Raw genomic sequence first — 27,809 nt, 5'->3', positions numbered from 1 at the left:
GGCGACTTGGGCGAGTCGCCATACCTTTACCAGACATTACTGTCTAGAGTCCATCAGCGAGGCTGATACTTCTGTGGGTCGAGCTGTTCTACGGAATCTGTTTCATTAAGGTGAGCCTCTGTTTCCCACCTCCTTGTTTTCTGCTGTCAGACGCTTCTTATGTTATGTTTTCACATATTTTCTTGATTGCATTATGTTATGCTTATATGATATGTGTTTATTCACTTTGCATTGTTATTTGCATTACTAGCTGACAAGCTGGGTGTTATGAGCGTCTGTTCAGCAAAGATATGTACTGCTAGCTACTCTGATTCAGGCATGTGAATCTATGAAAGACACCCCTAATACTGGAGAAGAACAATAGTTACTTACCTGTAATCTGTGGTTCTCCAGTATTGGTGTCTTTCATAGATTCACATGCAACCCGCCCACCTCCCCTCAGAGGCTTTTCTAGGCTATTATGGTTTACCTTCACTCCTTGCGAGAAAATCTGAGAGCCTGAGCCTCTGGGGAGAACATTCTGGTGGGTGCTGGCGCCTGATTGGCTGCAGTTTGGACTATACATAATGACTGTGATAGTCATAGATGGGAAGTTTTTGCCTACTGTACCATTGGCTGTTTTACTTCCTGGTTCATTTCTATTGGTATTACTATATATTTATAGCATTTTATTGCTTTTTTATGTACCGTGGGACTCCCACTCCGACGACGGGGAATGATTCAGGCATGTGAATCTATGAAAGACACCAATACTGGAGAACCACAGATTACAGGTAAGTAACTATTGTTCTTTTGCACAGGACACTCAAAAAGAAGAGCCAGCGGATGACGGTGAAATGATATAGTATGTTGAATGCTGCTGACAGAATCAAGAGGATAAGCTGAGCCACCACAATTCTGTCTGTTTGAGGTTCAAGTCTGAGGGTAGAAGTTGAGGATGTCCTATGATTTGGATGGAAGCTGGCTTCGGCACTGCTGAGGTATAGTTTTTGTTGATGAACCTCATCAGCTGCTGGTAGGCTTCTGTTTCAATTCGTTTGGGTTTGCAACTTTTCGCTGCTCTGTGTGTGCAATGACCATGGTCGTTGACATCTAGTTCTGGTTTCTTAAAGTTGTGGTTTCCTTTAGACCGTGAAATCTTTGGGAAAGTTTCCTGAATTAAATAGTCTTTTGACAATCATTGTTGCTGATTGTGTTGAGAACATAATTTCCATGACGTGGGCTAAGAGCAAGAGTCTTCCAGTGATCCAGACTTTCGATTCAATGCAACCAGATCTTGTAATTCTGTAGGAGAAGATGTCCATTGTTGCTCCTGAGGTGGAAGGTGATGGGGAGCTTAACAAGAAGAATGGATGTCGGATGACAACATCTTTCAAGCCAGATAGGCTTCCATGTTGTAGTCTTTTGACCAAAATAGACCCTTTGGCTGTTGAGTTCCTGAATTAATTTTGAGCTGACCCTGAGAAGGCATCCGGCATAGATGACGCAGGGCCAGTAGTATTGAAGTATGGCTATTGTTTCATAGTAGATTCCCAGGTTTGCGTTAGTTGTATTGTCAGGTAATGATGGTTTTTCCATTTATATAGAAAAGTTCTGTTTGCAGATGTGACATTGTTTTCAGTTTCTCTTCGTTGTGATTTCCAGTGTTTTTTTCTCAGTGTTTCCCACAGTTTTCAAAAATATAAAAAATCAGTAGTTACCAATGTTTATTTATTTTTGCCCCATAAAAAAATCACGGGATAGTGTTTTTCCAGTGCTTATATAGAGTTTGGGTTTTATTTCCTGCTTCTAATTCCTTTTTCTGTACCCTATCCCAGAATTTGCTCTTACAAGTAACTTTTCATTATAAGCACCTCGCTGCTTGTCTCATTTCCCAGCACTCACTCCAGTCCCACTTCATTTCCAGGATGTGCATGGATATATTTACAACTCATTCAGATTGGAGTGCACCTCATAAAAGTTTAATGTTAAGCAATTAACACATCTTCCTGTCAACGGTGCTGGAACAATTTTTACAGTGGGGTTGCTGCCATCAGTGTTACACCGCTGAAGTCATAGAGATTGTGAAAAATCCAAGCATCACACAAAGAACAAGTGTAGCAAGTGAGCCACGCCGATTCAGCAGGAGAGTAGTATGGGTGTGGTATGTGGCTGGTGGTGCATTTTTCGGAGCACACTTTTGCAAATATATTAATATAGCATGCTATGGTGGTACACTGTCATTTACAGACAGTACATTTTCCATTGAAATGGCCACTAATTGTTCATGCAGTTTTACTGATAAAACTATATAGAGCACAAACAGCATTGTGTGGAAATTGGGTCCAGTTACTAATTATCATTTGCACATCACTAATTAATGCGTCTTAATTTGTTTTGATTCTGTTAAATATCTTTGTTTCCATCACACTTCAGAACTACAAAAACAGTGATTCATTTGTGCTTTCATAACTTCTGGTATATTCTGAAATATTGATACAGAACATTTACATATTTTATTGTGGTAGACACAAATTGACATCCTACAGCCTTTGCTTTCACACTCTTTCTACTATCGATAAGATTGCAACATAGTTCACTTTACAAAATCCTCTCACTTTGCAGTCAGAAAAAGAAAAGAAAACACCAATATCCATAGTACACAAATAAGCAGCCATTCATCAGAAGACATAGGCAGATGTTTGACCTCTGGTTTTGAACACACAGCTAAAGTAACAGGATGAAGACAAGATTTCAAGGCATCTTTATTGCTCATTCCAGCATGGTTATTTCTGGGGTGCCGCACAGTGGCGGCCGGTAAGTTTTGGAGGGAGAGGGCGGACGACACACACACACACACAGGCACACATACAACTCACAACCATGCATTTACACACACATGCACACACCCACACACACGCACACGCACACACACACAAACACATTCATCCACAACACTCTTTCCCAAACATTCATACATGCACGCACCAAACAATTTAAAAGAAAACAAAACACACTTACCTTCAGCCAGCTCTGCGCTGCCTTGGCGGTTTCAGATGGCTTGGGACTGCTGCCTTCTCTCATTGGCTGACCTAAGGTCAGCCAATAAGGGAAGGTAAGTGTCCCAACGTCATCACAGAGTGGGATGGGGTCAGTGAGACTACTGACCCCACCCCACTCTGTGATGAAGTGTCACTGACACTCGACCATGGGCGCTTCAGGGCTTAAAACTGAAGTGCCCAGGTGCAAGGCAGTCAGTCCCCTCGTCACTGAGGGGAGGGCCTCAGGGACCTTTGCTGAGCTGAGAAAGTCACGACCACCGGAACTGTGACTTCCTCAGTTCAGGCAGCCAGGAGCCTGCACTAAATGCGCATGTCTGGCTCCTGGCTGCTTGAACTGAAAATGTACAATGTCGGTCAGGCTGACCTTTGTTCAGCCTGATAGACACTGTTCCTACGGGGCAAAAGGTGGAGGGGCGAATAGAATCTATTCTGCACCTATTCTTCATCTGCCTGGTCACATGGAGAAGTCTACTAAGGAATTAGTTTGCAATCTGTGGTAGCAAACTCTGCTAACTTTTAAAGAAGCACATGAGATGGCAAAGAAACTTCATGACCTGCAGGATGCCTTTTCTTGTGGGCCTGTGCAGTTCACCCCCTGATTGAAGTTTATTTTACATTGCTGGGACATACCTATGGGATTTTGTGTTTATTTGGAAGGCACCATGAGGACCACTAAGCATTGATATCTACAAAGCCTGTGGGCATTTTTTTTTATCTGTGTGGAGTTGCCGACGGCACTTGACCCGTTCACCGTTCTAGCGGGTTTTCCATCTTGGGGAAAAGAACAAGCAGTGCTCAATATATTTCCATTAAATATGTGACAATAAGAGGTGAAAATAAGGGGTAGTGAAGCAGCCTGGAGATTGAAGAGGATATAGGAAAACTGGGTAAATTGTGGGGTAGTATTGAGGGGTGCTGCGAGTGAGGTTGAGAGAAAGGGGAGGGGATAGATAGAGAAGGTATTTGGGTGCTAAAGGGAGAGGCCATGGAGGTGGTAGTTAGGAGTGTTCATCACTGCAGAGTCACGTGCAGCAGTACTTGCAGCAGTCACATCGTGGTGACACATTGCAGTTGCAAGCTTGTTTACACTAGGAGGTTCACCTAGGAGCAGAAGACACGCTTCAGGTGCTTTACCCAGATGTAAGATGCTGAGGAGGCAGATAATTTATCAGTTCTCTATCACCACTGCCCAGGATCAGGATAAATAAAATTGTCTGGTTAGGTACTCTTGAATGTAAACTGCCTTGGTGGTTGAGGATTAATCAGTGCTTAATTTGAGCCAGTGGTTTCCGGTGCTCAGCAGTGGAACTTAATTGTCAACACTGGTGCTTGAGACAGTCTGCCACAAGGTGGCGATATCTGACTCGTTTAGAGATAATCACAACAACAGTTAGTTATTAATTCAATATACATTAAAAATGACTTACCTGCTGGTCAAGCCTTTCTTATAGCTTTTGAGGACCTGAAATAATCTGAATTGTCACACTTGTAGGAGTGTGATGGTTTGCAGTTGTGTTGTTACTATCATTGGCCGCATAGCGGGGCAATGTGCGGTGCAAGCTGCAGTGGCATCCTGACGAAAGCCCGGGCACTTCTGTTTTTTTAGTAATGAAGCACTGGAATTAATTCATCCCTCAACAGCTCTGTGAAGTTCATGGAAAAGTAAAACAGCTGAGTTCGGCTCACATGTGTGGGACGCAGCAGCTGAGTATCTCTCACATCTAAGTACCACTGTTCTGTCCACAGGGGAGAAATATGTCACTCTTAGATCCTACCAGATGTAAGTTGCTTGAAACCTGAAATCACCCTGCCAAGTTTACCGTAGAGTAAGGTATGTCAGTCAGTGCCGCTAAGTCATGCTGATGTTGGTGGCATGCCGGCAGAGGGTGTACCGTTAGTACGTCCAGGGAGGGCTGCTGCATCCAAATCTGGTCCACAGTGGGGGTGCTCTTGTTGTCATCCACCCTTTGGACTGGAGCTCAGGCTGGACACCCTAAACCCGTCTCCCTACTTTTAAGGTCGAGCCTGGGCACCACATGCTGTATTTGAGTAAAGACTTGAAGCCCTGCCCACTCTCTGCCCATATTTGTCATTGGCTTGTCTCATTGTCCTTCATTAATCCTGGATTCTGATTCCTTAATAGGCTTGTTAGTCTCTCCTTGTCTTCATTTGTAACCTCCCATGAGGGCTGGCCCTTTTACTTCAGTATGTCTTATTTACTCTGTAAGCACTATTTTCTTTAATGGTTTCTCCTTCTGCAGGCACTACATGCTTTCCTGCAATTTGCTAAATAACTTGACAGACAAATGCTTTTTTTGGCAAAAGCGCCCCATACTGCACTTTCACTTTAATAGCAGGCGCGGACCTTTCTTTAGACACGGTTCGTCTAAAGAATCGCCGCGGCCAGGGCGACTGACGCTGGAATCTGGGGACCACGGTTCGATCCCCGGCTCCGGCGGCAGGGTAGCCCAGCACCATGTGACTCTGGGCAATAGCTCGCTTAATCTTCCCGACGGCCCCCAGCGCCTAGAGACCCTTACGGGTGATTGTGCGCTTTACAAATGTGGACTTTTTATTAACGTGAAAGCTCAGCCTGGGCCCTTGTAAACAACAAGCATTTGCAATACAGTAGGTCTCGGATTTTAGAAACTTGTACCTATTGGTATTGTAAACGACAATGCCTTTTATTATTGCAGGTTTTTTAAACACAAATAAAAGGCATTACCATTTACAATGCTAATAGCTCAAAAATTTCGCAATTGCGAGACCTATTGCATTGCAAATGCTTGTTTTTGTGAGTATTTGAGTCTAGTTCCTGACTGAGGTGCCACCTTCTCATGAATGTCAGTGAGGAAGACACACTTACACAGAAACCATTAGTGCATCAGGCCCTCTGGAAGGTATGCACAATAGGAGCGTTCAGGTGGCATATAGTCCTGTGAAACGTGCGGTCGGTGGTGGTCCAGCAGCTACAAGCAGCCGGGCAAGGAGAAACAAAACTAACCACCAAACACCTAGAAATGGAGGTATTTCTTGCAAAATACCTTATACAGGTGATGCAACCCAGAGTACAAAAAAATACTCTCACACACACGTGCACACACACGGGCACACACACACACACTCAAATAAGGATGTTGATAGCAATACAAGTTCAGCCCACCAATGGGTGCCACGGAAAAAAACACGGCTGATCGTATGGTCCTGCAATGGTAGAACTAGGGCCAACACCAAGCAACAATTTCAGAGTAAAAGTCCACAATGCTTTCAAACAGTCCAGGAATTGAAGTATTTCTTGCAAGCAGCTCTCAGCAGAGGGGGGTTCACTCCCCAGCGTGCAGACTCTGCTACTCAGAATGGTTTTGGAAGGCCAGCAGGGCTAGGAGAAGAAATGTCTCTCTCTTTTTAGCAAGCTAACAGGACTTGGCCACAGTCAATCCCACATTGGGCCAGTGAGTTTAGGAGGCAGGTAGGCATTGGTAAAACCATTCACATATCTGCTTATTACCTGTAGTGATCGGCTGAAAGAGTCCAATGCCGGGTGGGCTTGTCTGCTGCAACCTTTGCATCCCTTGGAGAGGCGGAGAAGACCTGATCAATCTGTACATTGATCAGTTCCTCCATACATTGAGGAGTTCAGTGCACTTATACCAATAAATGTCCCTTTTTATCTTCTTGACATTTGCATTGAGAAAGATACTTCTTCCCTTGGCTCGCCTTTGCCTTGATGAGATGTCCATGGTTTCAGGTTAAATCCTCACGAGGCAAAAAAAACAGGATGTGTGTATGTGTGCAACAACACTTATGTGGCACAAACCTGCTTGACAGCCTGTAAGAGCAGAGCAGCAGCTCGGTTGGTTCCTTCCCAAGCCAACGATGGAGGAAGTACTCCTTCATGAGTTGTGTCTTCAGCTCTTCTTAGAGCCTCAAGGGCTGTGGGGCACGGAGATTCATTCACTTCCGGGTCACAGAATAAGCAGCACTAGAGCGTGTACTAACACAATGACATTGTTCATTCTGTGAGTGTGCAGCCAAACATTCTTTGCTGTTTGAAAGTTAAACATTGGACTTCTTGGAAGGGATTTTAAGGAGTGAACACATTTCACAGTACATTCTGTTCTTTTTTTTTTATTTGACATTAACATACAAACTGTTTCCATTCACTCCATTTGCTTGCAGTGCTTTTCTTAAAGATACTGATGTATGCTAGATTAAATGGTCTTCTAATTAAATCTTGGCACATTTTCTCTCTGCAAAGTAATTTCAAATCCCCTTGAGTGTATTATTAATTATTGTTCTACATTAACCATTCTCACCTATGGATCCATGGATGTTTTGGACAACTCTTTTATCACTATTACATCTTTAAATTTATAAGAAAATCGATACCTAGTGACACTGCCTCAGATTTAGACTTTATAAACTGGATAAGACCCAATCTTCGCAGCTGTAAAACATCTCTCTTGAGCAGAGAGACTACTTTTCTCCAGTACCGAGCAATCTTATGAGGTTTTATGCTATTGAGTGCAAGTAACTGAAATATGTAATTGTCTCCATGTATTTATCCCCTTTAGAGGCAATCCGATTCAGATGTGCTGTTTAAGTTGTGTTGTTTGTGTTATGGCTTTTGTTGTTTTTTGGAGGCCACCCTCGTACCCTCCATGATGGTTTTAGGGCCAAAGCAAGACAGAAAAAGATTAGGCAAAAAGTTGTTTTGTCATATATCATATTTAGGAAGGGGGGGAGCACTTCTGACCTCCCAGCACACTTCGCCCCTTAGCATTATGGTAAATGCAGTTTGTAGTGCACGCTTACTTGATACTTTTCTGGAGTGGTCCACCAAAGTTGGTGCAGGTTAGTGCTGTACATCTCTAGACACATGTGTTTCTGGATTTTATCGATCTGTAGAGATCAAAAAATGATTTTCATCTGTGGTGGCTGAGCAGGCTGCCATAATTCTTACAGGTCTCAGTACCTCTCACAGGTGCATCTCCAAAAGCACAAATATATTTAGCTAGTATAACACCAAACATGTCACCTCTGTGGCACTTCAGAGAACAAAAGGATGCTGCGGTAGAGAGGTGCAGTCTACTGGGTGCCCTGGTAGAGAGATGCTGTGTCCTGGATGCTGTGGTAGAGAGATGCTGTGTACTGGATGCTGTGGTAAAGAGGTGCGGTCTACTGGATGCTGTGGTAGAGAGATGCTGTGGTAGAGAGATGCTGTGTACTGGATGCTGTGGTAGAGAGATGCTGTGTACTGGATGCTGTGGTAGAGAGATGCTGTGGTAGAGAGATGCTGTGTACTGGATGCTGTGGTAGAGAGATGCTGTGTACTGGATGCTGTGGTAGAGAGATGCTGTGTACTGGATGCTGTGGTAAAGAGGTGCGGTCTACTGGATGCTGTGGTAGAGAGATGCTATTGTAGAGAGATGCTGTGTACTGGATGCTGTGGTAGAGAGGTGCGGTCTACTGGATGCTGTGGTAGAGAGATGCTATTGTAGAGAGATGCTGTGTACTGGATGCTGTTTTTGCTTGTTAGGAGGTTGCACCCGGCACCCTCTTGGAGTAGCCCGCGTGCTTAGGGGTCCTGGTTGAACCATACATTGATCTCTGCCTGGTATTCACGGTTGGATGGGTGCACCTGGTCCATGCAAAGGTGGGCGTGGTCCACGGATGCTAGCAGCCAAAGGGTTGTCTACATGGAGACGTTTCCCATTGTTTTCAGAACATCTGCTAGTTTGGTTATGGCTGGTCAGGGCTATTCCTAAACCTGTTCTAAAATAATACTGCATTTGTGGTGCCAAGGTGCGAATGCCTAACGCTGAGATAAATATAGACAACCATGACGATGACATATTACACTATCTACTGATGGGAAGGACATTCGTTATTCATAGCTTACCGATGGAATTGCCTTCAATTCAAAACGTTCTATTGTGATATTTATTTAACCGCATGCGCGCTGCGGCGATTTTCGCGCTACGCGGCTTTTTTCAAAAAGCCGCGTTACATGACCAGCTCAGCTCGTCATCAGCGTGCGAGCGGCGCAACTGATGACGAGCTGAGCTCGTCTTCAGCGCCGAAGGGGTTAAGTTAATCTGATGAATTATTCGGATTGTTTTTAAACTATGTAAATTTCCATTTACAAAATATAGCATCTTGTTGAATCTGTTGTGTCCACTTGCACATATTAATAGACCACAGAAAGCAGCATTTCATGATCTCCTTGTCTCTAGGACAAACTTCACGAGTACTGTTCTAGAAGATTCCCCACAGTGAACTCTCGCACCGTACAACACATGAGGACCACAAAAACACTCTGGGGCTGATGTAGAGTTTGGCGACGAGGGTATTCCGTTGCCATGGCGACGAAGTAACCTTTCTGCCTAACTGAAGGCCCTCCCGCCTGATTTACAGGTGGGCGGGCCTTAATATGTCCGTGACAGAGATGAATCGATCTCCCTCCCTGGCATGCTCCTCTGACAGAGTAGAGGCCGTGGAGGTTTGGAGATTCGACCCCACCACTGGTTTAGAGTGGACGGTTGAATGGCCAATTTTCACTGCCCCGTGGTAAAAGGCAAGAAAAAACTCCAAAATGACCCTCACATAAAGGGCTACAACTTCCATGGTGTGGAGGCCATCAGATTTTGTTTCTTTAAAAAAAAACCAATGGGTTTTTGTTTTTGAAAAAAATAAAAGTATGTTAAAAGTTTGACAGGCAGTACCTTCATTTTGACAGTACCATCCAACAAACTTTTAATGCATTGTAACAGGAGCTGATGTGATGGCAGTTCCTGCTAATATTGGGAGATGTCTGCTGGGCGTGCGGACATCTCTAAATGTGGCAGACGGACGACCCTCAGCATGGCAGGAGTAAAGTACTTTTATCTACCAAAGCCTAAATAAGGTCCTTGGTTACTTCAAATCCTTACTCTGCGAACTCCATTGGCTTCAGGAAATTTAAGGATCTCATTGGAACTTTGGTGTCATTCGCCAGAATGATCATTCTTAACTGAGAGAGCTGCTCTGGGTTTCTGGTGGACTTCAGCAGACTGAAGACATCACAGCTGGATTCTGAGCATCTCTCTCCCCGAAGGAGTCCTTCCCTGGTGCTGGCAACACAGCCTGGGCCTCTTCAGATCTCAGCATCCAAACTGACCCACTCTTCTTACCTTCAGGATACACAACTGTGCTTGTTCTGGTGGCTCAGTGGGCTGATGCATCCATTCCAGGAGTCTGTGCTTGACCTCATGGTCACAGGTTCGAATCCCAGAGGTTCCACTGAGCCTTCCCAGGCCAATCAAATGACTAACATTGAGTCAGGCAACGATGAACGTATTATGTTTATCGGCAAAACACCCCAAGGGGTGAATGTGCTCTTTACAAATACGCATTAGCTCATGGTTTCTCTTCTGCCTGTTCCTGACCAATGCCCGTTTCCATTTCCAAAACCTATCATCAGTGTTTTAAGTGTTTCCATTTGTGAAGGGTTTTCAATGCTCCTTGCAAACCTTCATTCTGTTCCGTTTGTCTCAGGGCTCAGAGGCTTTACCTTTCGCTTCAGTGCATCCATGTGAATTAATATGTGAGCCCCCGGTAACCCGCTGTAGTGAAGGTGCACTATATAATACTGTCAAACATTATTATTTTATTCATTGACTGTGTATTCACCGCAGCATATTGATGCAAGTAGCAAATAGAAAAATATTAAACAAAAACAGGACAAGACAAATCACAAGAAAAACAGGTACCTAATATTTACAGCAAAAGCAGGAGACTGAATAAAGATTAGACCCCCAGAATGCCATGTACAGCCCTTTTAAAGATCCCAAAAATTGGTGATTGGTCGTGTATAAAATAACACACCTCCACAGCACACATCTTGCCTGTCTGATGTTGTTTTCTAAGCATCTTTTCTTTCTTTAGGGTGGGCCCGATTCACAGAATTAACTTAAGACAAAATCCTAAACGTACTACTTTCGGTATTCACAGAAGGCATTTAGTAGTAGTAAATTTAGGATTTTGTCTTCAGACTTAAGACAGACTTAAGACAGACTTAAGACAGACTTAAGACAGACTTAAGACAGACTTAAGACAGACTTAAGACAGACTTAAGACAGACTTAAGACAGACTTAAGTTTTATTTTGTCTTAAGTCTGTCTTAAGTCTGTCTTAAGTCTGTCTTAAGTCTGTCTTAAGTCTGTCTTAAGTCTGTCTTAAGTCTGTCTTAAGTCTGTCTTAAGTCTGTCTTAAGTCTGTCTTAAGTCTGTCTCAAGGTTGTCTCAAGTCAAACTTAAGACAAAATCCTAACTTTACTACTGCTAAATACCTTCTGTGAATACCAAAGGTAGTAAGTTTAGGATTTTGTCTTAAGTTAGTTCTGTGAATTGGCCCGATGTGTATAAATCCCTAAAGCTTGGGATATCCCACATGGTAGGATTTTAGTAGGGTACTGAGTCTTGCAATTTCAATTAGTTTTTAGAAATGTATAATTTTACTTTTTATTTATGTTTGCACCAGCATTGCATCCAAGCTGTCATTGGCTGTTCTTGCCAGAAAGCATCATTCCATTGGTCTATTTGATTTCTTCTTCTCTTCAACTTATCCATCTTTATGTTTACAATCTTGCAGGCCTCATCTCCATGATGCCAGAAGAAAGCTGTTCCAGGCTGACACCGCAAGGTGTCTCTTACAACGACCTCCCGCACATCGTCAACGCGGACGGGCAGTATATATTCTGCAGGTACTGGAAACCACAAACATCTCCAAGGTAAGCTGGTGCAGTTCAGTATCACATACCATTCAGCCTCTCTCCATAAGCACTTTTGTTTCATTACATTGCATTTGGCTTCAGACAATCTGTTAGGTGGAGGTACAAGTTACAATCAAGGGAGAACAATTCCTTTGAGGCAGTATGATTGGAGGATGAGCAAAGCATCATGATTGGTGGATGATCATGTCCAGACAGGCAGGGCCCGATGCACAAAGAGCCTTCACCATCGCGGCTGAGGCTCCGCATGTCGTGGTGGGATCTCTGGATTGCAATTTCTCATTGCGGACTTCCCTTCCCCGAGTGGGGAGATCCTGCCACAACTGTGGAGCCTCCGCCGCGAGTGGGAGACCCCACCACCACTGTGGGTGGCAGTGCCAGAAGCAGAAATATAAAATGGTAAAACTACCATTTTATGTTTCTTCTTCTCGCACTGTGAGAAAGCAGAAGTGTTTGGTCGGGGGCGGGCATTTGGGTGGTCCTGCTCTAGGGCGGGGGAGGACTGGCTTGCCCACAGCTGAGGGCGCTGGCTGTTTGGTCGGCCCTCTGGGGCTGACCAAACCAGTCATTCGCACTCTACCTTTTCTCCATGTAGACTGCATACATAGGTGCCTGGTGGGTCGGCGTCCCGACCAATCACAATGCTACCATTGAAGCGTTGTGATTGGCATAGGGGGGAGGAGGGAGACTGCCTGCTTTCTGTTCCTGAACCAAGCGCCAAGAAAATGTGGGACCTGGGCGGCGAAGGTTAATTAACTTTTACCCATTTATTTTAATTTTAAATTAAACCCCTCCCCGCGTGACCTCGTCTTCGTGCGCCCCTCCCACCCGCGAGTCATGCCAGCCGCGACTGGATCAGAATGGATATGGGGCTACGCGCTCATCAATGACAAGGGCCTTTCCCACTGTACCTCTGCAATCGCATTCCAATATGGAATCACCAGTCCACATTAAAGCGGACTGGACTCCGCTGACTATCGGCACCTGGAAGTGGGAGCCCAGGGTGGGACAGTGGAAATCCAGGGGTCCACTGGGTCCAAGCAGATATCCGGGAACCAAGTCCAATTAGCAAAGGCCCAGCATGGCAGCGCAGCCAGTGGCGTAACGAAAGTTGTAGAGGCCCCCCTGCAAGGTACACAGAGGGGACCCTGCTCCCGATTTAATCCGGAGTTCTCCGGCGCGAGTACAGTGCTGTGGGGGCCCCCCGCACTGCGGTAGATGCGGGGGCCTGTGTTACGCCCGTGAGCGCAGCTTGTGGTAGAACAAAACACTAGACCGCCTCATCACCCCCTGAATATTGGGGTTTGGCGCCACCTGTTGGAATCGAGATGGAGCGAGCACAAGGGTAAGCTCCTGGCCTCATGTTTCATATATATAGACGTGATTGAAAATGGCGAGGCCATTATAGCCGGTTTCTGTTTTTTTATTTGCATAAACACTCATTTCTAACACCGTGATAACTGCTACTGAAAATTACACCAGAGAATTCTTCACAAAGGTGGATTTAAGCATCATTTCAAATCCATGGGATGCAATCATTTAAATGGATATAAAAAAATTAAACCATAATATGTAATCCTTTACTGTAATGACTCCTGTCCTGCTTCAGAAATAATGTGCACCGCATGAGCACTTTTTCAATTTAACTCTGTTTTTAATGACAGCTTCTCTTAATCTGTGTAAGACTTTAACCGGAGTTAATGGCCTTGTGGGGAGCTTTAGGTTACAGGGAAATGGTGCCCATGAGCCTGGGCTCTGGCTGAAGCGTATCACGGGCTTTACCAGTTATAATAACTTCCACTTTAAAGGGAGAGGTGCTCATATAATTAATAATGCACAACAAAGTGGGTATAAGTTACCTTTTGCTGCATGAATGTATTGTATTGTATTGTAATTGCATTTATATAGTGCTTACTACCCCTTACGAGGCGTTGAGGCGCTTTTTCGCCAAGTAGCACGCTATTCCGGAACCCATAAAGGATTAGTGGTGAATTAGTATAGTGAAATATGTAAGTGATTTGAGCAATGGATATGTTAGTCAGTTATTTGGATTGAGAAGGATAGTGGAGGGATAGAAGAGGGGAAACGGTTTACATTTATAAAGTGTTTGCTACCCTTGATGAGGTGTTGAAGCGCTTAATGTGTTATTGATTCACAGTTTGCAAAACTATTGTTACAGGTAAGCAATTTTCTCTGCTTTCACTTAGATTATTGTATGCTGTTAGGTCAAAGATCAGAGCATCTCCACTGCTCTCGCTTCTAGTTATATTACCCATGTAAATAACTCATAATGCACATTTATAATTTTATTGAAACCCAAAACCGAACTCGTCATGTTTTTTTAATCAATATTTTACTACAAGCACACTTGTGTCCGCCAAGGGAGTATTCAAGTTCCTGTTCCATTGGCTTTATGTAGTGTATAATCTGTGACCAGTGTGGGTTCACATTGCTTTTGTTTGTCTGGAAATTATGTATTTCTCAGGTTTTCACCCGTGAGTGGCCCATACAAGGCCCCTTATCTGTTGCCACTTTTTTGGTGCTGTTTCGCGGTGAGGAAAAGGCGTTGCTTAATTTGAGCCTGTGATTTCCGGTGCTCAGCCCTGGCACTTAATTGTCAACACCGGCACTTGTGACAATCTGCCACAAGGTGGCACTGTCTGGCTAATTTAGAGATGACCACAACAACAGGTTATTAATCCAAATGAATACATCATAAAAGACTATTACCTGCCGTCAAATCCATTCTCATAGCTTTGGGGGTCTGAAATAGTCCGACTATTCACACTTGTAGGAGTGTGATGGTTAGTAGTAGTGTTGTTGCTATCATTGGCAGCACTGGCAGGGGCAATGGGTGGGTCAAGCTGCAGTGGCCTCCTGCCGAGAGCCCTGGCTCTTGTTTTTTTTTACAAATTAAGCACTGTTTCATCGCGGACTGTGTACCCTTATTCAGTTTGTGGAGTTGTGTTGCCAGAATGATGAACGGGGTTGTATCAGTTAGGTGATTGGTCATTGCCAGGCAGCAAATGATTTTGGGTACCTGCATCTCTATATCGTCGGTTTCTAGTGAGTTTGCCAGTTTTTTTTATGTTACTAATTGTTCTACACTTCATGCTTTTTCAAAAGTAGACATGTGCCAAAGGATGATGTGACACAGAAGCTCTTTACTGAGTAGTTGCCTATTGTTGCACATGGCCATACTCTTTGAAGATGATGCTGATGACATTAACAATGTCACTTACGTAGAACACTATAATGTACCATGTCTAGCGCGATAATGCCTGTTGGCCGCACAATCAAAACAAGAGGGGGTAACGTTAAGATACAAGATAGCTTTTGATGGCAGAAATTTACATTTAGCTGATGAAGTTTCTACGAAGAGAGGCCCAATGATTGCTACCTTTAGGAAACAAACATTGACAAAGGCAATAGGTCTTGCCTTTCAAGGGGTTAGCCATGGACATCATTTTTGGGTTACCAGGGGTTGCAGCTGCGACTCCTGGCTTGCCCCTTGCAACCCCTGGCACTGTCTTTTCGACCCATGGCCTCAGATTTGGCGAAAACAGTGCCAGGAACACAGGGGTAGCGCACACTTATGGACGTCAGTTGGAGCTCATCTGTTTGTTTTTCTGTATTTTTTATTACACTAATAGTGAATAACAGTTCATTATTTACTAATTGTATATTAAAAAATGGAGTGCAATTAGCTAGAATGTGACATTTTGTTGCAGCTGACGTAAGTAAAAAATGCTTTTAAATGTATGTCATGGGTATGGTTGCAGGTGAGTGTGTTATGTGAGAGTGTTTGCACGTGTGTTTTGTGTAAGTGCGCGGGTGAGTGAAATCCAAAGGATGGAAGATATCAGTTCCGCTACCACTGGCATTTTGGTGAATTAACGTCCAAGTTGTTAGCCCACATTTTGGCGATGTAAGTGCTTTTTGATGATGCTTATCAGAAACATCAAAAACACGTGATGAAGCAGTGAGCTCAAAAATAAAACATGCTTGAAAGTGTATTATACAGAAAGGGGTAGCCTGTTAGCAAATTGCAACTACTGTGGCCTCTGAAACAGAAAGTGAGTACTCTGAAGTTTGTCTGAAAAGGTACAGATGGAAATGGATGCATACCCATTTGATCTGCAAAGCTTATTGCTCCAGTTGTGCATATCGAGTTTTAGTGCCAGCGAGAGCCCTTCTTGCAAAGGCAACTGGGCAGTGGCGGCTGGTGACATTTGAAAGTGGTGAGGCGTAAAATGATTGTCATACTGCACTGTGGCTAGCGAGCGTAGCAAGCGAGCCCGAACAACCTAAGGGGCGTTCAGGGGAGGGAGGGGGGGTTCTGTCCCCTCGAAAACTTTGAAAAAAGAGTGGACAACTGGTGCATTTTCAAGCAAAATTTGAGAAAGCAGGAAGGTTAATAAAGCAATTGTGAAAGTGCAGTTATTACATTAATAAAGAGATGTCATATAACATAGGTAGCTGCTTATTCAGAATAACCACAGAGCTTCATAACAGACTTCGAGATACAATGCATTTCTGAGTACCTCACACTGGGGCCACTTGACCTATCTCTTGTTTTTGCATAACGACAGTTCCAAATCCTACGGGGCAAGTGTGAACTACCAGCTCGGTATTCTTCTGGGGTTGTTATACATTATTGAGGTGCCAGGGGTTGTGCTTCTTTAACTTTGAGAAATGCATCTTCACGTCTATGCCCCCATTCCCATTTGGCTTGGGTCTCGGGATGACCCTCAGGGACTCTATTAACATTGCCAGGTTGGTCGCAATATTTTCCTGTGCCTAGCAAGCTACCTACATTAGTCGTTGAGTTGGGGGCCAAAGCGTTCTTTATGTTATCAGACATCTGGTCAACCGTGACCAGTTCCTTGTAGAAGAGGCAGAGGTAGCCAATGAAATTAACCTATTTAAAACAATATGCTTCACGTGTCTCTGTGCAGAGTGAGGCTGTGATTCGGTAGTCCTTTCATGGTCTCCCACAGTCGGTGGTGGGGCTCTTCCATTGTTTTGAAGTCAATCAGGATGTTGCCACTTAGGTTTAAGACCCCAGAGAGCTTTTCCCTTGCATCATTCTGGACCACTTCTGCTGCTGATGAAATTATCAATCTCAAATCTGTGTACGAGCCAACCGCATATACACGAGAGACTGGCGTGTATATGTGGTTGGCTCGTACTCGGCCGCTGATCATTTTGCGGTATTTCCATGATATTGGAGATGGGTGAATGAACACAGATTTGAAAATTGAACTCTGACTTGAACTCAATAGTTGACTTTTGAGAGAAATACAACTCTGCTTATTTGTTATATTTTCCAAGGATGAATACAACTGTTATTTAACTATAGCCCTGAAGAAGTCTGTGGCAAAGAACCACAACAGACGAAACACGTGTTGGCTAGACTGTGTCCTGGAAGATCAAGATCTGTGAATAAAAGAAGAATTAAAGAAACCTGGAATTTTGCATCTGATTGTATTTATTACTCATATTTAGCTCTGGATATATTGTGATTTGCCATTCGTTAGGTGTTCAAAGTACCTAAAGAACTATCTTGACGTGGCAGTCATATACTTGAATGGCAAAGAAAGCCAACTTGAAGTCTTTAGGAGTGCAGCAATTGTTTAGTGATCTGGTACCTTGAGTGGTGAGATGGAATTTCTTTTCATTGGCTTGCCTGCCGTAACATGCATGTATGCTAAAAGTTCCAGCAGTGGGCAGAGAATGTTGTCTTTTTTTGTTCATGCGGTGCTCAATGTGGGGTGGAGACATAGTACTTGAAATTGCTGGTAGTGTATGGCGTTCACAGATGCTTCCCTTTCTATGATTACTGTGACTGGTGTTTCCATTCCATGGGCTGGATTCTCCTCATCCCTCCTCTCTTTCGATGGTAAGATATTAAGAAGACTGCTTCTTCTTCTTTCAATCTGCTCCCTTCGATGGGCTTGGAGGTTGTCTTCCACTGGCTTGCTGTGCTTGTTATGATGTTTGACATTGTTGGACCAGGCACACTTCACCCCATAGGTCTTCACTACTTTACACCTTGCCGACACACACGTGCAAAGTAGTTGGCTTTTCTGCACTTGGAACACATCTTGCTTAGTGCTGGGCAGCTTGATGAAGCAAGCGGATCCAGAACGCACTTGCTGCATTGTTTGAGGACCGTTCTTGCAGCATCAACAGTCCTCTTTTTGATTCGTGGAGGGTTGCACGGGCCTGGCTTGATGGACATTCTTGACAATGCCACTTCTTTTTTTATTCAGCTGTTTGAGTGTTCATAGGATCGGGTTAGCACCAGGGTACGCTCAAGTTTCATGCCCGACATGCAAAGGATCATTCCCCGCAGCAATGATGATCTGCATTCTTGCATTAACTGCGCTGGACCTCTTTCTCCAGGTTTTTATTGATGTCGATGCTCTCATTCCCTCATAAACGGCCATACAAGCAGTCAATCATCCAACCTTCTCTTGGTCGAGCCTGGCACAGCTTAAACCTCTGATGTCAGGATTGATTTGTATGTCAAGGTGGACATTTAGAGTGGCTACAATGGCTATATATATATATAGATAAAACAAAAAAAACAAACAAAAAAGAAATTATATATATATATATAATTTCTTTTTTGTTTGTTTTTTTACCTACTGGCAGTCGCCAGTAGGTAGTTATAGTTAGGACCTAGTTTCTATAGGAAATCCTTAACATTCTATTGGCAATAACTTTGGCGCCGGTTGATGAATCTTCACGAATTTCTCTAAGAAGATGGCCCGCTCCGCTCCTTCCCTGAAAGTTTTGGGGGGATTCATCAAGTGGGGGCTGAGAAAAAAGGGGGGTCCCAAAACGTGTTTTCCCCATGTTATTTTCTATAGGACCTTTAGACATGGCTACAGCCCGAACGGCTGAACGGAATTACAAGAAATTTGGCAAAATGGTAGAGCCTGATTCGCAGATCACGCTTTTGCTTAAATGGTGTAAATCCCTCAAGTAGTTCCTGAGAAAATCAAAAGAGAAAAAATATATATATCTATAAGCGCGTACCGTGCGCGCACCTTCTCGTGCACGAGCTGCATGCTGATTGGCTGCCACTGTCTGTCAACACTCCAAAACAGAAATTGTTGGCAGCCATCTTGTGCCTCGGTAGACTGAGGCACAAGAAAGCAGTAAAACAAATGTGTAGAACTCAAAAAAGGGCCAGGGTAGAAGCACCCTGACCCCCTAGGCCTGCTCAGGGGGTCCCACAAGGCGCCCCAATTTATTTTTTTGAAAAATCGCGGGTATGCGTACCGTACGGGTATTTCAGCCACTGCTTGTCGGGTGTTGTTGCTTCCCACCACAAGCCTCAACAGTTTCTGCAGTGTTGAGACTGGTGCAGATAGACGCTGAGGTCTATACCTTTATCGCAACTGTACTAGTGTGTGGATATTTCACATGCCGCCAGGACTAAGGACCAACAGAGGAAGACACGGCGGGCTCTGGGACATATGTTCTGACATGGGCCAAACTTTTGGCCGCACTTGGCCACCAGTTCCATGTGACGCATGTGTGGTGGCTCGTCCATGGCCGGAATAGAGTGAGGAGGCCCGAATGAAGGAATTAAATGAATACTAGTCCAGTGCAGTTCATTCCCATCTTCCCCATAAAGTAGAAAAACATTTTTTTGCAGGGTCCTTCACATACGAGTCATCGTATCCATAGGCTTTTACTCCCCTTTTTCAAGGACTTTGCTCTGCAATGAATCTGCAACTTGCAGATTTATTTGCAAAATTTAGTGGAAGTCCCTCTCTTCGTGGCTTCAAAATGATCAAGCAAAACTAACATTTGCAATGTTTCCTTTTACATTCACCCATCTAGATTATTCTAAAAGCCTCACCGATGTAACTTACTGTCACACAAAGAATGCATACGACGAGTATATGGCTCCCAAAATTCTGGAAGAGATTTCTTTGTCTGATAATTCTTTGCTTTTGCATGTAGATTTCCCATGAGCTTTGGCCTAGTGCTACGGAAGCGCAAGAGGGTCATTTGGAGTATGCTGGATGATCTGCCAAACTGCTGGGGAGACAGAGGATCCGCTTCTGCTGGCCCCTGGCTGTCCACCTGTCATATTCTGGCAGAGATGTCTTGCTGAAAATAGTCCTGCTGGCTCCAGGGCAGCACATTTGCTGCACAAACAGAGCTGGAAGGGTGGTCTGCGAAGCATCTTTATGTTTTTAGAAAACAAACTCCCAAAGCTTACGTTTTTTCTGCAACCCGATAAAGTAAATGCCCTGATGCCCTGTGGGATTTCTCTCCGTGCATCTGGAACCTTGTGTACTGTATTTTTTTTTCTTCTTTGCGACCACCATGGTGCACATCGTAGTTGCAAACAGAAAAATAAAACAGCACTGGAAGGACCACCCAAACCTGAGACGCCTTCAGACCCTATTGTAGTGTTGTGATGCCCCAAGGACCACGCGACACGATTGCTTCGTTTTTCAGGTAACTTTATTCTCGATTACGGTACAGCTCATTCGTGCTTCCTGCCCCTCGTCCCCTTGGTCCTGTTGTGTGTCGCCCTCATCCCCTGACCGGATGTGGTGTCCAGTGTCCCCTTCCTCACACCCCTGACCTCAGGGTCCTAGTGCCCACTGCCTGGGCATGACATCCGTGAAGCTGGGAGTCCTGTGGTAGGTAGGCTGCGGGTGGGTCGTTCCCTACAACACAGCCAGCTGAGACCCCATAATCAGGAACAAAGTGCCTCCCCCAAGCCTCAGTGAGGTGGGGGAACCACAGTGTGGTCAGAACAGACCCTTCTCTGATTTACCCGAGATGTCCCCTACTGCCAACCTCAAGATAACCCCCTCAATGTGTTCGAACAATAAGACCAGATATGTGTATGTGTGCTGGTTTCTCCTTGCCGCCTGGGTGAAAACATTTTAATTTAGGGTGAAGTAGATTTCTTTGTAGATGATCGCCTTGTTCTTTCCTGTGACTATTTTGTTTTCATCTTTTACTTTTCAGACCTTAATGTGTTGCCTTCCCTTGAGCTCCTTTTGTTCTCCTCCTGTAAAGTGCATCGCACTAATGAGACATTTACAGATAAATAGGTTTGTGCCTCCCTTCTCACATCCGAGCGGAGTGCTTTCATGTGGTGGGTCTCGTAAAGTATGTTTACGAAGAGACTGGTACCCACATCCGACGTGCCAAGGTGACCTCAGCCATCCTCGTGCAGATGAAGGACAGCAGGTCTCTGGCTCCGGCAGGATGAGCTGTGGGGTCTGACAGGCTCCAATTATGGACCAGGATGAAGAGAGAAGTAAATGATCGTAAGGTGTCTCGTGAGCCCTTCTACTGACTAAAGTCGTATATATCAGTTTGTATGCTCATGGGGTCAGTGCACGCTTTGCTGATGTCTATGGACGAATGCAAACCTTTTTTCCTCTTCTACCTTTTCACTGTCCTTCTCAATCCAAATAACTGACTAACATGTCCACCACTCATATTACTTTCATATTCCACTATACTAATTCAACACTAACACTGTATGGGTTCGAGAGTAGCGTACTACTCGCTGAAAAAAGTACTTCAACCCCCCCCCCCCATCAGGGGTAGCAAGCGCTATATAAATGCAAACCGTTTCCCTCCTCTATCACTCCACTATCCTTCCCAATCCAAATAACTGACTAACATATCCACCACTCAAATTACTTTCATATTTTCACTATACTAATTCACCACTAATCCTTTATGGGTTCCGGAGTAGCGCGCTACTCGCCGAAAAAGTGCTTTGACGACTCGTCAGGGGTAGTAAGAGCTATATAAATGCAATTACAATACAATACAATGTGCTCTGTGAAGCTACTGGTTCAAATTCTGAGTCTGATCAAGGCTTTCACAGTTGTGAGGCTACAAATACATGAGTAAGTCTGACTAAGGCCTAGAATAAGCCTCAACTGTTCACAGAACATGCTTTGTGAATCAGGCCCACTGCTTTTCAGTCAGGTGTAGACAGCTTCAGTTGTTCCGTAAGCCTTGTGTAGTAAAACAAAATCATAACACAAAAAAGCATACATATATACATACATAGAGGGGGTTTGGATTGGCCATTTTCATCCATAGGCCGGTTCAACTGTCATTTTCCATTTGCGTCAGCCTATCACAGCATAAAGCACAAGGCAATGGGTCGACCCTCTTCATCTATTGTCTTTCATGCATTGGGAGTGATCCAATGTGAAAATCTACCCATAAAGAACTGCCCTTTACTGCTAGTGTTGATTGGCCAATACTTTGACATTGCCTTTTCTGTTCATTCCTTATCCTTTTTGTTTTTTTAGTTATCCATGAGTGTTTAAACCATATCTTCGGGTTACAGAAATTCAAAGCAAATCATACCTTTCCTTTGTGCCAATTAAATTCGTGCTTTTATGTGATCCACATTAAATTCACAAAATGTCTATATACCTATTCTAAGTACACATGTCTGCTAGGAAGCACCTGTGGTGTTCCATTAACATTCTATGCAGTTGTTATTTTTTTTTTATTTAACGCTTACATTGCAAGCAGGACTGATATTTTTAGGCAACTGCATGTTTCTTTTTTTTTATTAATTCTTGTAACATTTGCTTGCAATAAAAAAAAAATACTATCACACCAGATTGCTATGGCTAGGCACATTGGGGTTGCCAATGCTTGCTTATGTTTATAGACAAACCATGGTTATCCTTTGTTTATCCGTGGTTGGTATTCGGTGACCAAAATTTGATTGTGTTTTGGACGCATACTTGTCTGAGACCTGTCTGCAGTTGTTTTGTTCCCATTTGAATGGGCCATGGCCTCACAGGACTGTTGTGACTTTTCCTATTGTGGTGGAACCAGGCTTGATTTGCATTAAGCTGGTGAATGTCTGGAGTGAGCAAAAAATGATGGACTGGAATGTAGCACAGCATAATTATCAGTACTGAGATTAATTCAACCATTCTATCCTCCACTTTTTGGTTTTTGTGAGTAACATGCTGTAAGAGTGAAGGTATGCCCGGACATGAGTCCACGTTTTCTGTGCTGTTGACCTCAAGATGTACCTGACTCATGAAGTCCAGCGAGGGAGACATTTGTCATACAGGCAAACCCTCCCGATTCAAGTGGAAGACTACTGATTTCAAGGCTAGACTCCCGCCTCCCGATTCCTGCATTCAAAACCCTGATGCTTTCGATAGGCTTCTCCCGACAGGGACTTGTCTTGTGTGACTTGGAGTCTGCACTGCCAGTAATCTGCTCCTGCAGGCCAATGCACAACATATTTTTCACACTTTCTGTGCCGGCTACAGCACTTTTTCCGAGCTTCTGACAAGTAAAAATGTTTTTTTGTTGCTTATCTGACATCCAGCCTTGCAGCAACACACTTGCAAGTTCCATACATGACAATAGACTGGATTAAGTCCTCGTCTTCAATAGAAGTCAATGGTAGAAATACATTCTTCTGATTATTTTGTTACAATCTACCACTTTCTTCTTCTAAAATGTTGGCAGGTATGATTTGTGGTTGTTAACATTAATACACAGAGGGAACGTGGCCCCACAGTTCATGCTGAACAGCTCTGTTGGAGGTTTACCAAGGCTTATTTGCATAATGTTGACCCTTGTCAGAAGCGTCAGAGTGAACAAAATAACACGCCTGCAAATTAAAAAGAAAAAAAAGTCAACCGTTTTTGGAGGGGTGGAGCTTTGTTACAAGAACTGACTGGGTAGCACTTCAGCCGACATCCCTGTTATGTCAGGTTCTCTGCAGCTCTGCGACGCGGTAATGCAACTCTGCACGGACCTATAACAAATGCACATGGAGACTTAGGTAGTGGTGGTTTACTGGTCTAGGTGCAGGTGGTATAACCACCCTGCCTGTCCAGCCATGCCTTTATTAATTTACCTCCACGTGACATGGGGATGCACCATTCACACCAGTGGATCGGGAAACAACTGTGCAACACCCCGCAGTTACACTTCGCGGGCCCATCGACATGCGCAACAGTTGCATCAGTGGCGTGACATTACAATCCCCTCACCAACGTACCATTTTAAAAAAAATTACTAAGGTTTTCACACCCCTTAATGGTCCTCAGCTGCTTAGAGCCCCCACAGACAACCTTGAGCTCCACACAGCTGGTCTTCCCTGCCATCAGTGGTATTGGCTCTTTGTGCCGGTATCATGTGGGGAGAGGAGTTGCCCTAACGGCTAGGGCGGGCGACCTCGAATCTGGGGAACTGGGTTCGAGTCTTGGCAATGACGCTGAACATCCTGTGTTTCTGGGCAAATCACTTAACCCCCCTGTGCCTAACAAAAATGAATGTGTCCTCATGTAATACAACTGGTGCTATGTAAAGCGCTCTGATACCCGATTCGGGTCAAGTTCGGGCTATATAAAACTCTGTAAAATAAAAAAAGTGACACATGGGGGCACCTTTTGAGTTGGGAGGTCTGAAATAACAACAGACTTGAATGTGGCCCAGAGTACTCATTCGTGGATGAGTTTATTCAGGCATTCCATTCATCACTGCGTTATTGTCTTTCTGTGTTTTGACGCACTCCCCCTTAAAAGTCTGCAAAAGAAGGTCGCCATGCCTGCTGCGCATGCGCGCTGCGTGCGCCATGCGGCTGCTTTGAGTCACTTCTTAGCCCAGGCCTGAATAGCATAGGAAAAAGAAACTCTGAGAGTGATAGTATGCAGTAATCATCCAAAATATTTTGCAGGGAACCGGATCCACTGGCTTTTGACTATTCTGTCTGCTTTTTTTAACTTTATGACAGGCACATTGTACTTGTCCACTGATGGGGCGGACACCGTTCTGCATTCTTCGACAGCTGGCTGCGGAACAGAAAAGAATAAACTCACCCCGCCTAGAAACATAAATATTTTACATAACATGAACCCACATCTGTTCTTTATTCACAGTCAAATCATCGATCCTTTATTCGGTTTCATAACCATCAAAGGTACAGAACATCCATCTAATCCGTACAACAGATTTTGCTTCATTCAATATCCTTAATGCATAAAAATACTGTAATAAAACATTAAACTAAATCATAAAACTTAATCCCAGCAGACCACGTGCACTGCAATATCATTACAATTGTTTCTGTCGGAATATTAAGATAGTCCCTCAAATGAATAGTCCTATCTCTGCAATGACTAGATTAGTAACTAAAATGAATTCCGGGTTTCAGAGATGTATAAATTCATTTTGTTTTACAAAATACAATGTTCTGAAAAGTGCTTAAAATGGGTGGGCCAATAAATATTAACCACATAAAACACAATTATATACCTAATGCGTAAATACTTAAAATGGTTTCCATAGGACAACCCGTGCCCTAAAGTACTAAATTTACAATAATTTTAGAAACTTCTCCGGCTTTATCCAGTTATTGAACAAGAACCGGCTCACAGAAAAAACAACCGAGCCAGATGCATCAGTCGTCAAGATTCGTTTCGCGCCTCTGAACTGTGGTACCTCCAAGGAAAAACAGATCGGCGCAACCATTTTCTGCGCCCACCGTGGTATTTAGAACAGACAAACATAATATGGTCAAGAGTCTCAGAATTCATGCCACAAGCTGGACATGAATCAGGCAAGAGAATATTATTCCAGTTTTCACTAAACGATCGAAGGGGCAAACAGCCTGTTCTAAATCTAATAATCAAGCTCTTGGCCAACGGTGGTGTTATATTGTCCATTTAAATTTCAAAAACAGGAGTAGGTTTAAATGCCAAGAACTGCTTGGTAAGATGACCCATAGTCCCCCTGGTTGTTTTTTTTTTTTTGCCACACTAGTGACCAATAAGATGATTTTTTTTTTTTTCACAACCAATTTTATTGAGCAAATGAGCATTGAGAACGTGGCATCTCCACAACCGAAGAACACCACAACAATATCAAAACAGCAATTACATAGGTAGCAAATGATGGAGCAGACTCAAAAAATAGGCTCAGTATAGAAGCTCCCCAGCGACCCACCCTATCCCACAACTCCACCCCCCCAGCCCCGGACACCCCCCAAGCCCCCCCTACCACACGTGCATAGAAAGCAATAAAGAAAAGTAAGTAGGTGTAGTGCCACCAGGGCGACGCCGCTTCGGGCCAATAGTGTCACTGTGGTCAAATGTCCTCCTCACGCTCCGCCGGGGGGTCCAGGGATAGACCACGGTAGTCAGCCCAACGCTTCCAAATTTTGTAGTGCTTGCGAGGGCAGCCCAGCGCTTCAAAGATCGGCCTCTCCAGACCCATGAAGTAATCCAGCCCAGCCTTCCATGCAGACAGGGGGGGGCCCTCACTGCTTTCCATGCCCGGGCCAGGTCCCGTTTAGCCACGACCAGCCCCAATAGCAACAAGTGGCGTTTATACATGTTACCCCCAACCCCTTCCATGATGTGCAGTAGGCCCAACCGGTGGGTACGAGGAAGGTCCCAGCCCAGCACCTCAGCCAGGCAACCCCACACACCCCTTCAGAACCCAGTCAGCCGGCCACACGTCCACACAGTGTGCATTAGGGACCCAGGCACCGACCCACAGCGCAAGCATTTCGGGGATGCAATCAAACCAGCTTTCCACAATCGTTCACGCGTATAGTAAGCGCGATGCAGGTATTTGAATTGAATGAGCCGGAGCCGGACAGCAATGGCGGTTCCACGTGGGGACTCCAGCGCCTCCCTCCAATCGTCTTCGAGGGGGCCCACGTCCACTTCCCATGCCTCCCGAAGAGAGTGCAGGGTGGAGGAGCAGTGGATAATACGCGTCTGGTATATCCTGGAGACCTTTCTGTCTCCCAAGTCTCCCATAAACACTTTAGCCTCGATCGGGCTAAACTCTGGCAAGGAGTCGAGGCCGGCGATGCTCGGGGTGAGGGCATGTCGCAGCTGGAGGTAGCGAAAGAATTGGGACTGAGGCATTTGGAATTCCGTGCGGAGCTCCTCGAAGGATTTGAGGGTGGTGCCGGACATGACCTGGCCCATTGTGTAACCCCTATGGCTTCCCAACCCTCGAAGCCGGTCAAGGCCGCCAGCTCCGGGAGCAGACCATTATGCCAAAGCGGCGTCTCAGCCGTCAACCTGCCCCACCATCCCATGCGGCGCAAGGACTGTCGCCACACAGCAAAGACCACCCTTGTGACCGAAGGTAACCCACGACGCAGGCGAGCCGAATAAAGGATGGTGTGGAGCGTGCGATCACCCATGAGCGATCGTTCCAGGGCGTAAGCCGGGTCACCTCTATCGCCATACCACCACTCATTAAGGACAAGTAGCTGGGAAGCCTGGTAGTAGGAGAGGAGGTCCGAGGTGGCCAGGCCGCCACAGTATGTGGACAGAAAACACGTCCTCAATGCCACCCTGGCCGCACCACCATCCCACAGGAAGCGACCTAACACTGAGTTAACCTGACGGAACCACTCCAGGCCAATGGGGTATGGGAAATTCTGGAGCTGGTATAGGAGACGCGGAAGCGCCACCATCTTGAAGATGGCCGATCTTCCAAAGAGAGTGAGCGGCATCCTGGACCAAGTTTTGACATCAGCCTGTACCCGCTCCCACACCGGCAGGACTCCACGCGCCCAGGCCACGACCCGCGACTCCGATAGGAAAACGCCCAAATATTTCAGGCCATCCGTCACCACTCGCAACTCCGCAGCCCAGGGGTCAGCAACCACTCCGCCACCCAGCACCCACAGGGTCGATTTATTAAGGTTAAGACGAAGACCCGAGGCCTCGCCAAACGCACGCATAATCTCCAGGACCCGGGGACCCGAGAGCCGTAGGTCGGTGAGAAAGAAGAGGCCGTCATCCGCATACAGCGCAATCCTATCCGCCAGGTCCTCATTCCAGACAAAGCCACACAACTGGGCATCCACTCGTACCCGCGACGCCAGGGGCTCCATGGCAAGGGCAAACAGATACGGGGACAGAGGGCAACCCTGCCGAGTACCTCGACCTATATGGAAGCGCCCAGAGGTAGCTCCGGAC

At 45.0% G+C, this 27,809-nt stretch overlaps 1 protein-coding gene across 2 annotated transcripts in view; it reads left to right on the top strand.

The window, feature by feature from the left end:
- Window positions 1-27,809, top strand: part of MGLL (monoglyceride lipase) — a 497,769-nt gene that overhangs the window by 195,122 nt on the left and 274,838 nt on the right. For both annotated transcript variants that reach the window (XM_078661737.1, XM_078661738.1), the window contains exon 2: window positions 11,673-11,811. In XM_078661737.1, coding sequence (XP_078517863.1) covers window positions 11,673-11,811 — 139 coding nt within the window. The remainder of the gene's footprint in view (window positions 1-11,672; window positions 11,812-27,809) is intronic.

Source organism: Lissotriton helveticus, chromosome 9, assembly GCF_964261635.1.
Source record: "Lissotriton helveticus chromosome 9, aLisHel1.1, whole genome shotgun sequence".
NCBI lineage: Eukaryota > Metazoa > Chordata > Amphibia > Caudata > Salamandridae > Lissotriton > Lissotriton helveticus.
Note: the sequence above shows the minus strand (reverse complement) of the source record. Positions and strands in the feature narration are given on the sequence as shown.